At 33.5% G+C, this 14,089-nt stretch overlaps 1 protein-coding gene across 1 annotated transcript in view; it reads left to right on the top strand.

Annotated features, from left to right (window-relative positions):
- The window catches only part of STXBP5L (syntaxin binding protein 5L), a 325,555-nt gene that overhangs the window by 235,353 nt on the left and 76,113 nt on the right, over positions 1–14,089 (top strand). The window contains 1 exon segment of the mRNA XM_047752829.1: positions 13,012–13,077. Coding sequence (XP_047608785.1) covers positions 13,012–13,077 — 66 coding nt within the window.

Genomic DNA, 14,089 nt, shown 5'->3' with positions numbered 1-14,089 from the left:
TCCAAATTTGGGCTTGAGCCACTGACTGTCATGATTTACAAAGATGAAGAGGCTAGGGATGGGGTGCAATGGGGTGGTAGGGAATAAAGAGTTCAGTTTTAGACATGTTTAATTTGGGTGCTTCTGTCATTTACCCAAGGGAAGATGTCAAGTGGAAAAGTAAATAAATCTGATTATCAGGGATGTAATTTAGTATGTAATGGCATGGGAATAAAGTTATGCATGCATGTGTAGAGAGAGCAGATGAAGGGAAGAGGAGGATTGTGGATAGAGACAACAGGAATTTCAATTTCAGTTAATTTTGAATGGTAATCTGCTGTTTGGCATGGGGAACCCTATCCAACATTCTGTGATAACCTATATGGGAAAAGACTGAAAAAGGATGGATTTATGTGCATAACTGAATCACTTCATTGTACAGCAGAAATTATCACAGCACTGTAAATTAACTATACTTCAATAAAACTTTGGAAAGTGAAAAAAAAAATTCGGTTTGGCAAGTCTCTGCCATTACCCCACCACTCTCAGAATTTTTCTGAGAAAGTAGCAAAATGGTACTGGAAAGCAGAGAGAATTTATGCAGTCTCAAAGTACTTGCATTCGAGTGTTATTATAGAACTTGAATTTAACTATGTGAAACTGAATTTTAACCCTTTTTCTCCACAAATACTGGGAGGATGAGGAATCGGCCCCTTGAGGAAGGTAGTATGAAAGTTTTGAGTGTTGGATTTTGAGAGAGATTTTGAAGGGAAACTTAATTTAATTAAAGCTACAGACCAGCCCCAGCTCAGTTCAACACCTTGTAGAATCTGAATGATTAGCACTTCTCTTGAGCTGTCTGATAAAGGAAATGGGGGAAGAAAGGATACAAACAAACACATACAGGCATACCTTGGAGGTATCTCATGTTCAGTTCCAGACTACCACAGTGAAGCAAGTATCACAATTAGCAAGTCATATGAATTTTTTTCATTTCCCAGTGCATATAAAAATTATGTTTACACTTTGCTGTATTCTCTTAAGTGTGCAATAGCATTATGTTTAAAAAATGTACATACTTTTAAAAAAATGATGTTGGAAAAATGGCATCAGTGGACTTGCTTGATGCAAGGTTGCCACAAACCTTCAATTTGTAAACTATGCATATTTGAAAAGCACAATAAAGTAAAGCACAAAACAGGGAATGCCTGTGTATACGTATGTGTTTAGATATAAGATAAATATAAAATACTAAACTCTTCACTATTCTTTTATATAGCATACTATTAGAAATCAGAAAATGGTGTGTTAGTTGGGGAGAGTCCATCTAAGCAGACCCATAGGTTACACAAATTGAAATTAGAAGACAAAGGGGGTTCTCATAGTGGCTCAGCAGAAATGAATCCAGCAAGTAACCATGTGGGTGCAGGTTTGATCCCTGGCCTCTCTCACTGGGTTAAGGATCCAGAATTGCCGTGAGCTGTTGTGTAGGTCACAGAGGTGGCTCGGATTTTGTGTTTCTGTGGCTGTGGTGCAAGGTGGCAGCTGTAGCTCATATTCGACCACTAGCCTGGGAACTACCATATGCCACAGGTGTGGCCCTCAAAAGCAAAATAATAATAATAATGAAAAAGAAATTCGAAGACAAGAACTTCTAAACAATTACTATAAGAATTTGCAGTAGAAAATTGATTAAAATGGAAGAATATATTGGGAAATTTTGGAGAGAAAATAAAGAAACAGATTTTAAAAATGAAAAATAAAAATCTGAAATCAAAAGTTCATAGTATCAATTTGACAGTATATTGGACAGCCATAGAAAGTATCAGTAGAATTGACTAAGTCAATAGAAATGATCAAACAAAAGTAGAGTTTTGTTTTGTTTTTAGGGTTAACAAAAGCTAAATGAACATCAGTAACCTATGGCTGAAATTTTTTCTGAATTTGATGAAAAACATGAACTCTAAGATCCAAGAAGCTCAGAAAACCCTAAACTAGAAAAATATAAAGAAACTATACATAAGACTTCATAGTAAAACTGTCAAAACCAATGTCAGAGAAAATCTTAATAATTAGTAAATAAACTTTCACACAGAGTACCAATGATATGAATATTGAGTGAATTTTTCATTGGATATAATTGAAGACAGAAAACAAGACAATGACATCCTTTAAGTGCTAAAGAAAAAGTAACTGTAAATACAGAATTCCATGTCTAGCAAAAATATTTTTAGGAGTTCCCATTGTATTTCAGCAGTAACAAAGCTGACTAAATATCCATGAGGACACAGGTTTGATCCCTGGCTTTACTCAGTGAATTAAGGATCTGGCACTGCTGTGAGCTGTGGTGCAGTTCACAGATGTAGCTCAGATCCAGTGTTGCTGTGGCTGTGGCATAGGCCAGCCGCTGCAGTTCCAATTTGATCCCTAGCCTGGGAACCTCCATGTGCCACAGGTGCGACCCTAAAAAGCATCATCATCGTCATAATAATAATAGTGTATATATATGTTAAAAAAATTGTCATAAGCAAATTTGCACTTTAAAAGTGGTAAAACTCCTGTTTTTAAGGCTGAAGGAAAATAATACTATATGGAGATTTAGATACACAGTAAGAATGAAGTGCACTGGAAATAATAAATGTATGGGTAAATATAAAAGATTATTTTCTTATATTAAAATCTTTAAAAGTTAATTTTTTTAATTAAAAACAAACTATATTATGGGGTTTACAACATATAGAAGAAAAATATACGACAGCAATAGCAAAGAATAGAAGGGAGGTAAAGAGATTTATACTGTTGTAAGTTTCTTTCATTATAAGAGAAATTATGCAAAAATGATTAAAGGTAGATTGTGATTAGTTATAAATGCATATTACTAAAAAGTGAAACAGGTGTTTAATAGTCAAAGAACATAAAATGGAATACTAAAAAAAATTTGATTTTCTTAAAACAGTGGGAAAAGAACAGAGGGGACAAATTGAAATAAATAGGAAGGTGATAGATATAAACTTAATTCCATCAGTGATTATATCTAAATGTAAGTGAAGAAAACATCCCTCCTCTCCCCCTCAAAGGGGCAGAGATTCTAAGACAAGACAGAAAAAAAAAAATCCAACTATACCCTGTTTATAGGACTTGTACTTTTTTCTATAAAAAATTTTAGAAATTCTGTAATTTTGATTTGTATGAGATGAACTTTAATTATAAAAACAAAACAGATTAAACATAAAAAAAGGGAAAAAGAATTCCATCAAGACACTACCCCAAGAAAGGTTCATTTGTGCCATATATTAGATTCCAGATATAAGTAGTAGAGTAGAAAATTAACAGAACACTGTAAACCAGTTATAATTGAAAAAAATAAAAATCATTATACAACCCCCCCAAGAAAGATACTACCTGAGAAAGCTATATTGTAAGATGAAGGAGACTTCAAGACGAGTTAGAGCAGCAGTTCAAAATTATAAAAGAGTTGCTTTATTAGGAAGATATAAAAATCACATACTTGTATAACCTAATAAGGAATATTAAAAATGTATAAAGCAAAAATTGTCAAAGCTAAAGAATGAAATAAATAATCTACAATTATAGCTGTGGATTCATAATTTCTCCTTAGTGACTGATGGAACAAATAGACCAAAACTGGTAAGGCCATGAAAAACTTAAGCAACTCTTTTAACCAAATTAACCTACATAAATCAGCACCCATGCCATACAAATTAAAATATGCATTTTTTTCAAGTAGACATGGAACATTCACAAGTATAGACTGAGTAATGAAACAAGTTATAATGAATCATAATTAAAATCAGGCAGAATATATTCTCTGATCATAAAAGAAATTAAATTAGAAATCAATAACAGAAATATGTCTTTAAATCCCCAAATATTTTAAAATTAAGAATTGCTCATGACTTAAAAAAGAAATCACCAGGGAATTTTTAAAAATATTTTTTGGAATTCCCATCATGGTGCAGTGGAAATGAATCCAACTAGGAACCATGAGGTTGCAGTTCAATCCCTGGCCTTGCTCAGTGGGTTAAGGATCCAGCATTGCCATGAGCTGTGGTATAGGTCACAGACGTGGCTCAGATCTGGTGTTGCTGTGGTTGTGGTGTAGGCTGGCAGCTACACCCCTAGCCTGGGAACCTCCATGTGCTGCAGATGCGGCCCTCAAAAAGACAAAAAAAAAATTTAACTTAGTGGAAATCTAAACACAAAATATCAAAATTTGTGAGAGTTGCTAAAGTAGTGCATGCCTGAAGGAAAATTTAGTACATTAAAGGCTTAAGTTAGAAAAAAAAGAAAGATCTCAAATCAATAAACTTCTTTGTTAAAACACTGAAAAAAGAACAGTGTAACTCTAAAAAAGGAAGGAAACTAAGATTGGAAATCAGTGAAATAGAGAGCAAATGATAGAGTCAATCAACAAAACCATAAGATAATTCTTTTTAAAAAATTGCTAAGATCTATAAAACCCTAGCAAGACTAATAAAGAAGAAAAAATGTAAGTAACCATACCAGGAATGAAAAAGGGAGCATCACTATGTATCCTACAGATATTAAAGATTAAAAATATTAAAGTAAGGTCATGAACAACTTTGTCTATAAATTGACAAGATAGATGAAATTAAGAGATTTCTTTAAAAAATTACAAAAACTGGCATCAAACACATTGGAAAATACAAATAGGCTCCTATGTCTTAAAAAAATTTCTATTCAGAGTTTAATATCCATAGGAAAGAAAACTGCAGGCCTCAAATGGCTTCACTGATTAGTTCTATAAAACATTTAAGGAAAAAGCAACGTTATTATGCAAATAGTTTTAATGATAGAAAAAAAGAGGGCACTCTTCCCAACTGGTTCTTTGAGGCCAGCACAATTTTGAAAAACAAAACCTGGCAAAGACAGTAACTTAAGGGAAAGTCAGGCCAGTCCCACTTATGAACATGAATGTAAAAGTCATAAATAACATATTAGCAAGTGGAAGACAAATATATGTAAGAAAGATAAAAACATAATCAGGTGGATTTATTCCAGAAATATAAATTTAATATTTAAAAAAAACAATGCAACACACTTGATTAACATAATAAAGGAGAACAGAATACAGTCATTGCAATACATGCAGAAGTTGTCATGATTTGACATTTATGATAAAAATCCTCAGAAAACCAGAAATAGAATATAGCCTCAAATGAATAAAGCCCATCTATTAAAAACACACAAATAACAATAATTATGAAAAACTGAGATATTGAATACTTTTCCACTAAAATTGGCAACAAGGGAATGATGTCCACTCTCCTCATCTTTGTTCAACATTGTACTTGATTTAAGTAAGGGCAAAAAGCAAGCTAAAAACCAGTTTGTATAAAGATTAGAAAGAAAATATTAAAACATTTTATTTGCCAGTGATATTATGGAATATTTAGGAAACCCAAAAAAATCTATTAAAAAGCTACAAAAACAATATGTGAACTTTGCAACATTGAAGAATACAAGCCAGTATACAAAATTGATTATATTTATATATAATAGCAGCAAACAATTGAGAAATGTATTTATTTTTAAATACCCTATACAGGATAGATTTTCAGATAGCAACCCAAGAAGCATCATAGACACATTATCCAGAGATAAAGCATAGCTAGTGAAGAGTATTTTTTAAAAAAAACAATCACCTAAAGTCTCTGGAAATTGTCCTAAGAGGACACAGAAAATGAGGAAACATTTATTCAAGGAAATCTAATGAAACTTGGTAAAAAGTGACAGTCTGTGGATATGAGCCACAGCTTGCCCTATAGCTCTCCTATCTTCAGGCTTGCAGTAATTCTCATCCCCCCCTCCAAGGTGAAAAGTCCAAATTCCTGGTGAGTGTGGGCAAGATGTTAGAGGCTCCCTGCCAATTCCATTCTAATAGGACAAAAAGTCTACTCTAGATATGGCAAGTCAAAAATGCTGAGGTCCTGATTGTTTCCACCCTAGCCCGCTCATAGGGCAGAGGTTTCATGCCAAAAAGCAAACAAGAATATGTCAAGCTAAGTAGATCAGAGCTTACCACCCCTGCTCATGGCCCAGACTAGAGACTCAAAGGTATTGTCCAGGGGAAGAGTGAGTCTCCAAGAACATTGAACTCTGAAGCTCTCTCCAAAGGAACTAGCTTTTTATTTGAAACGCAATTTGGGAAGTTCGAGCCTAAAAATGCCCTGAAACCAATGAAGAATTTAATGAAGACAAAAATGAGTTAGGTAGCTTAATTAAAAGAAACTAGCTAAACCATAAATGAGCTGGTTCAGAAGAGAGAACCAAGAAGAGGCAGCTAAGACTTCTGGGATTTGAACAGACCTCAGAGACTGACATCAAATATGACTCCTGCCCAAATATAATGTTGAATAATACATGTCCTAGGGTGTTCTCTAAAACAACAGAGTAATCACTTGGCTCTAATTTTGCTATCTAACAACTGGAAATGATATCAACAGAGGCATACTGCTTGCCAGAGAGATCAGGAAAAAGATAAGAGAGAAACCTGCTAAAATCACTGCTATCAAAGAGTGATTGTAGATGCAATGAAGGCTGCACACTGAGAAGCAACATCAAATTCTTTGCAATGTAAGGAAAACAATCTTTACTAAACAAAGAAATAAGTGGATTACAACCATAAAAATCAGAAAGGAGGAGGGAAGGAAATCAGGAATCAGTATCAAGAATTGCTATATTACCTAAAATGTCCAGCTAACAACAAAATATTATGAGACATGTGAAGAAACAGGAAAGTGTGACCCATTGCCAAGAAAAAGAGCAAAGCAACAGATAATGCCTCTGAGAGGGCCCAGATGTTAAACAAAGACCTCACAGCAGCTATTAAAAATGTGGTTAAAGAACTAAAAGATACAAAGCTTGAAGCTATAAGGGAAACTATGATGATAATGTCTCATCAAATAAAGAATATCAACACAGAGATGGAAGTCATAAAAAGAACCAGATGGAACTATTTTGTACCATGCACAATAATTAATTCAAAATGGATTAATATCTTGAATGTAAGATCTGAAACCATCAAATACCTAGAAGAAAACATAGGTGGTAAGCTCCATGACATGAGTATTGGAAGTGATTTTTTAGATTTGACACCAAAAGCAAAGACAACAAAATAAAAAATAAATGTGATTACATCAAACTAAATGCTTCTCAACAGCAAAGGAAACCATCAACAAAGTGAAAAAGCAATCTACTGAATGGTAAAGTTATTTGCAAATCATATATCTGATAATGATTAATATCTAAAATATATTTTAAAACTTATACAACTCAACAGCAAACAAAATGATTTTTAAAATGGGCAGGAGATCTGAATAGAAACTTTTCCAAAAAAGACATATAGATAGCCAACAGCTCGAAGAAAACATGCATAATAGCAGTAATCATCAGAGAAATGCAAATCAAAACTACAATGAGAAATTACCTTAGACCTGTTGGAATAGCTATTATCAGAAAGAGAAACAACAAATGCTGTTGAGAAAATGGACAAAAGGAAAACCTTGTGCATTGTTAGTGGAAATGTAAATTGATTCAGGCATTATGTTGAATAGTACAGAGGTTCCTCAAAAAATTAAAAACAACCATCATATGATCTAGCAATTCCATTTTTGAATATCCAAGGAAAATGAAAACACTAACTCAAAAAGATATATACACTCTAATTCTTATTGCCTACTTATTTACAATAGCCAAGATATAGAAATAACCTAAGTGTCCATCAATAATGAATGGATAAAGAAAATATGCAATGGAATAGTATTCAGCTATTAAAAAAAGAAGGAAATCTTGTCATTTGTAACACCATGAATGGAACTTGAGGGCATTATACTAAGTGAAATAAGTCACACAGAGAACTGCAAATACTGTGTGGAATCATGTATATGTGGAATCTAAAAACAAACAACAACCACAAAAAACAAGCTTATAGATACAGAGAACAGAGGTTGCCAGAAGGAGGGTGTGTCAGTGGGTGACAGAGGTCAGGAAAAAAAATGTAAATTCTGGTGTTGAAAAGTATATTAAGTATAGAAAATTTTAGTAAAATCACACATTTGGGCTGGCCAAAATAAGACTCAGCAAACTTGAAGGTAGGTTGACAGAAACTATGCAGAAAAAAATTGCAGAAAAAATTAACAAACCCTTACAGAAGTGTAAGATACCTTAAATGAGCCAATATGCCCATAGTAAGAGTTGTAGAATGAGGGAAGAGAGAAAAAGAAGCAAAAAAATATTCAAAGACATAATGGCTGAAAACTTCCAGAATTTGAAGAAGTCCAGGTAGGATAAAAGCAAAGATATTCACACTTAGACACATCATAGTAAAAATGCTGAAAGACAGAAGTATCAAAAGCAGTAACTGAAAAGTAACTTGTCGCATACAAGGGAACTCCAAGAGAATATACTCAATGAAGGCCAGAAGGCTTTAGGCACATTTTCAAAGTTCTCAAAGGAAAAAACTATCAACCAAGAATCTTATATCCAACAAAATTATCTTTCAAAAAATGTAGGTGAAATAAAGATATTCTTAGAGAAATAAAAACATAATTTATTGGTAGCAAAGCTATCTTACAGGAAATAATAAAGGAAGTCCTCAGGCTGAAAGAAGGTGACACAGATGATAATTAAACTCCACATAAAGAAAAAAACACTGTTAGGGTAATTAAGTATAAAAAATATAATAGAGTAAATATATTATTTTGTCTTCTCCTAATTGACTTAAATAGCAGTTTATGAAATAAACTATGTATCGTTAGGTCTACAATATATAGAAATGTAATATGTTTCCAAATAACAACACAAAAGAGGTAGCTGGGGGCAAAGTTGTATTTGACACCAGAGGGTGTATCAGAACAAATAAAGAGAGCCAGAAATGATAAATCAGGATAGTATACAAACTTTTTAAATATGTTTGTCCTCTTTTAATCTCCTGGCTTTTATAAAAAACATAAAACTACATAAAGCAATAATTTTTTTTTTCTTTTGTCTTTTCAGAGCTGCACCTGCATCATATGGAGGTTCCCAGGCTAGAGGTTTAATCGGAGTTGTTGCTGATGGCCCATGCCAGAGCTGTAGCAATGCCAGATCCTAGCTGCACCTGCGACCTACACCACAGCTCACGGCAACTCTGGATAGTTAACCCACCGAGTGAGGCCAGGTATCAAACCTGCAACTTCATGGTTCCTAGACAGATTCGTTTCTGCTGCACCATGACAGGAACTTCTAAAGCAGTAATTATAACAATATAATGTTGGGTTTGTAACACATATGGATGTAATATATGTACCAGTAATAGAATATAAAAGGGTAAGAGGAAATGGAGTTATGTGTAACATTTCTATATGTCACTGGAATTGTTAGTATACACCTGAAGTAGATTCTGATAAAATGCATATGTTAAGTCTCAGTAACCACAAAGAGCTCCAAAAACACAGTGAAAAATTCATTAAAGAAATTTAACACATTAACTAAAAAATACGTAATCCCAAAGTAGTAAGGAAGGATTAGAGGGGGGATAAAATGAGACATATGGAAAACCTAAGTAAAATGACAGATGTAATCCAACTATATCAATATTTTTAAATGTGGATAAATTTAAAAATCCCAATTAAAAGATTGCTGGACTGGATTTTTAAATAAATCAAGATCCAATTCTATGCTGTCTGAAGGTAACAAAAAAAGATACAAGTAGATTGAAAGTAAAAGGATGAACTATTGCCTTTGGAATGGATTAGCAATGAGATCCTGCTGTGTAGCACTGGGAACTATGTCTAGTTACTTATGATAGAGCATGATAATGTCAGAAAATAGAATGTATACATGTATGTGTAACTGGGTCACCATGCTGTGCATAGAAAAATGTATTGGGGAAATAACAATTAAAAATTAATTAAATTTTTTAAAAAAGTAAAAGGATGGAAGAGGTCACATCAACAGCAAACATAGGAAAGCTGGAAGAGCTCTAACATCAGACAAAATAGATTTTTTTTTTAGGGCTGCACCTGAGGCATATGGATGTTCCCAAGCTAGGTGTCAAAATCAGAGCTACAGCTGCTGGCCTACGCCAGAGCCACAGCAACGTGGGGTCCAAGTTGCAGCTGCGACCTACACCACAGTTCATGGCAATGATGGATCCTTAACCCACTGAGAGAGGCCAGGGTCAAATCCACATCCTCATGTGTACTAACTAGTTGGACTAGTTTCCACTGAGTCACAATGGGAACTCCCAGACAAAATAGATTTTAAAGCAGAAAATTTACTGGACTAAAAAAAAGGACATTTAAAATGATAAATGGTCAATATATTAAGAAGATAGAACAATTATAAACATACGCACTTAACAACAGAGCTAAAAAGTACATGAAGTAAAGAGTTCCCGTCGTGGCACAGCAGAAACGAATCAGACTAGGAACCATGAGGTTGCAGGTTTGATGTCTGGCCTTGCTCAGTGGGTCTAGGATCCGGCGTTGCCGTGAACTGTGGTATAGGTTGCAGACATGCCTCGGATCTGCATAGGCAGACGTGCTGTGGCTCTGGCATAGGCTGGCAGCTGGACCTCCAATTGGACCCCTAGCCTGGGAACCTCCACATGCCACGGGTGTGGCTCTAAAAAGAAAAGAAAAAAAAGTACATGAAGTAATATCTGACAGCAGAATCAAAGAGAGAAATACAGTTCAACAATAATTATTGGAAATTTTGATACTCCACTTTCAAATATCATATAAGAACTAAGCAGAAGGCCGAAAAGGAAATAGAAGACTTGAAAAGTGCCACGTACGAGACCTCTATATTCAAATCTACAGAAAGAAAATGTTTAAACATTATATAAATGGAAGAAGACTGAATATTTTTAAGATGTCTATTCTACTATATTTACCAACAGACTTATCACAATGCAATAATAATCTAGTATATCTTTTTGTAAAAATTGACAAACTGATTCTAAAATGTATACAGAGGAGTTCTCTGGTGGCTCAATAGGTTACAGATCTAGCATTGTCACTGCAGTGGCTCTGGTCACTGCTGTGGCACAGGTTTGATCCCTTGGCCTGGGAACTTCCACATGCCACGGGCATAGGCAAAAAAATAAAATAAAATAAATAAAATGTATATAGAAATGCAAAGAATCTGGAATAATTGAAACACTTTTATTTCACTACCTGATTTCAACATGTACTATAAACCTACAATAATTAAATAGTGTGATTGTCAAAAAAAGAAAAACAAATAAATGATTACAGAATAGATAATCCAGAAATTGACCCACGCCTTTTCTTTTTTTTTGGCTGCAACCATGGCATGTGACAGTTCCTGGGCCAGGAATTGAACCTCAAACCTCCACAGAAGTGACCTGAGCTCCTGCAGTGACAATGCCAGATCCTTAACCCACTGTGCCACAAGAGGACTGGCCAGTTTATCTTTGACTAAAGAACTAATAAAAATCAATGAGGAAAGGAAAAATCTTTTAATAAATAATAACGGAACAATTGGGAAAATATAAAGGGAAAAAAATGGACCTTGATGAAAAATTAATTCAAGAATTATAATCCTGAAAATGAAAGCTAAAAATTTTTAAAGTTTCTGGGAGAAAACAAAGAATGGTATCTTCATTACTACAGGGTAAGCAACAACTACTTATACAGAAATAGAAAAAAATAAATAAAAGAAAAAGTTATAAGTTTTTCTTAAGGTAAATTAATTTTTGGCTCATCAAAAGACATTTTCATTAAGAAAATGGAAAGATAAGCTGAAGGAAAATATTCATAATACCTACTTCTGACAAAAGACTCTTAACCAAAATATATAAAGAATTCAATTCAACGTCTGCATTACTCAGTCCTGTAACTTTAAATAGTTTAAACTCTTTGAATTTACAGCTTCCTATTTAAAAATCATTAAGATTTGGCATAGGAGTTCCCGTTGTGGCGCAGTGGTTAACGAATCTGACTAGGAACCATGAAGTTGCGGGTTTGATCCCTGGCGTTGCTTAGTGGGTTGAGGATCTGGTGTTGCCCTGAGCTGTGGTGTAGGTTGCAGACACAGCTTGGTTCCTGCATTGCTGCGGCTCTGGTGTGGGCCGATGGCCACAGCTCCGATTAGACCTCTAGCCTGGGAACCTCCATATGCTGTGGGAAGCGGCCCTGGAAAAGGCAAAAAGACTGAAAAAAAAAAAAAAAAGACTTGGTATGGAGTGTCACAATAGATCTTTTCTAAAATTATATTATTTTTTAACCTACAGTGAATTTATTGGTATTAATTATATAAAGAAGGGAAAGGAATATGAATAAAGATGGTTTGGGCAATTTATAATAGCTCTTAAATACCCCCTGGATATGGGGATTTACATTAAAGTAGAAACTCTGAATATTTATGAAGAAAATATATATGAAGCTCTCCAATAAGGGTAGGGAAACCATAAAGATAGTTTATGAATGCCACAGGAATTCAGTCTGGCAGATAGTGGGAACTGCAAAATGTTTATTAATCTATTGTGTCTGTCCTTGTATCTGTCAAGAAAGTGACAAAAGAAAATAAGAAATATTAGAAATGAGAAAAACAGTGCTTAATATAAAAAGGAGTTTGAAACCATTGAACAAATCACTTAGTGTTAACCCCACACTCCCGCATTTTTATAAATAAGTGTAATATTTAAAAGTTGTAGCATCCTTTTAAAGGCCTTTAAAAAAGCCAATAACTATTCTTCTTGAAGGTCGAAGATTTGATGAGATCTTTTAAAAAATGGCCTCTAATTTATGTTGGTTTGGGTCTATTTTCAGATCAAAGTAGGTCATTTATTAAAATAGCTATTTATACCGCCATATTCAATTGTTATGTGTTATTACTTATTTTTTCTATATCATTGTTAAAATTTTTCAAAATAATTGTCATGAGCGTAGAAAAACTTTCACCGGGGGGGAACCCTTTTTAAACTAATAGAAATTAAGATTTATTAAATGTTAGAAAAATTTATTCTTATTTCATTTTCAGGTTTAACTGAGCTGAATGACAGTCCAGTTCCCCCGGAACTTGAGCGCTGCAAGTCTCCCACTTCAGGTAAACATGAGGGGTAATTTTCAGGCTTCTGGCAATTCACTGCAGTAATCTACTACCTTATTTTCATGATTCTTGTAATGTGAAATTCATAATTTTATTAATTAGGTATAATTTCATTTCTGAAAGTTAACCATAAGCAAATTCTATTCAAAATAAAGTTGAAATTAGTGTCCTAAAAATATTTTTGGCTTCCCCAAATGAAGATCAAAGGTATGTGTGCAATACTTTTAAAGATAATTTAAAGGAAGGTTATTTTGCAGATATATTAATAATGCTAAGTAAAAATCGGTAATATAACAGAAACTCTGTCTTATAGCTAGAGTTGAATTAGTGGGAAATACATACACATGCAGGAGCATATGAAACCATCCCTTTGGATACAGTTTTGAAACATGTATATTCATTGGCAAAGAAAAATGATAAAATAATATGTTGGAAGTAAAACATCAAGATAAAGTATGAGGCCATTAAAATATATTAAAAATATGAGTATAAATATTCTTGGGAATCTTTAAAGTATGTGAAAAATATCGACAGTAGAAATTGTTGGATGGTGGCATTGTGAAGATTTGCTTATTTTTAAAATTTTTATCTATTTGATTTTTCTGTAATGTATGTATAATAATATGTAAATTTTAAGCACCAAATATATATTAGGTAAATCTTTGACATTGAAATGTAGATCTGTTTCAGAGAGTATCAAGAATTACCATTTTTATTTAAATGATTTTATATTTAACTTAATACACACTTATGAACATTTAGTAACTTCTTTATAAGGCAATGAGATTTTGACTTTTAGAATTCAATTAGAATTATGACATTTCTTTAATTTACTCCCTTGAGAGTTGTTAGTTGTTTATTTTTATTCTTCAGGAATGTGTGCTGAGAAGACTCTAGTTGTGTCCCACATAAATTTTTGTTTAAATCAAATGTAATCCATATTTTATTTCTTTCATTTTAAACACATTCTCATACATTAATTCTTTCTTTTGCATTCCCATTGGCACTC

Source organism: Phacochoerus africanus, chromosome 1 (genome assembly GCF_016906955.1).
Source record: "Phacochoerus africanus isolate WHEZ1 chromosome 1, ROS_Pafr_v1, whole genome shotgun sequence".
NCBI classification, from domain to species: domain Eukaryota; kingdom Metazoa; phylum Chordata; class Mammalia; order Artiodactyla; family Suidae; genus Phacochoerus; species Phacochoerus africanus.
The sequence above is the reverse complement of the archived record's forward strand: the minus strand, read 5'-3'. Positions and strand labels throughout refer to the sequence as shown.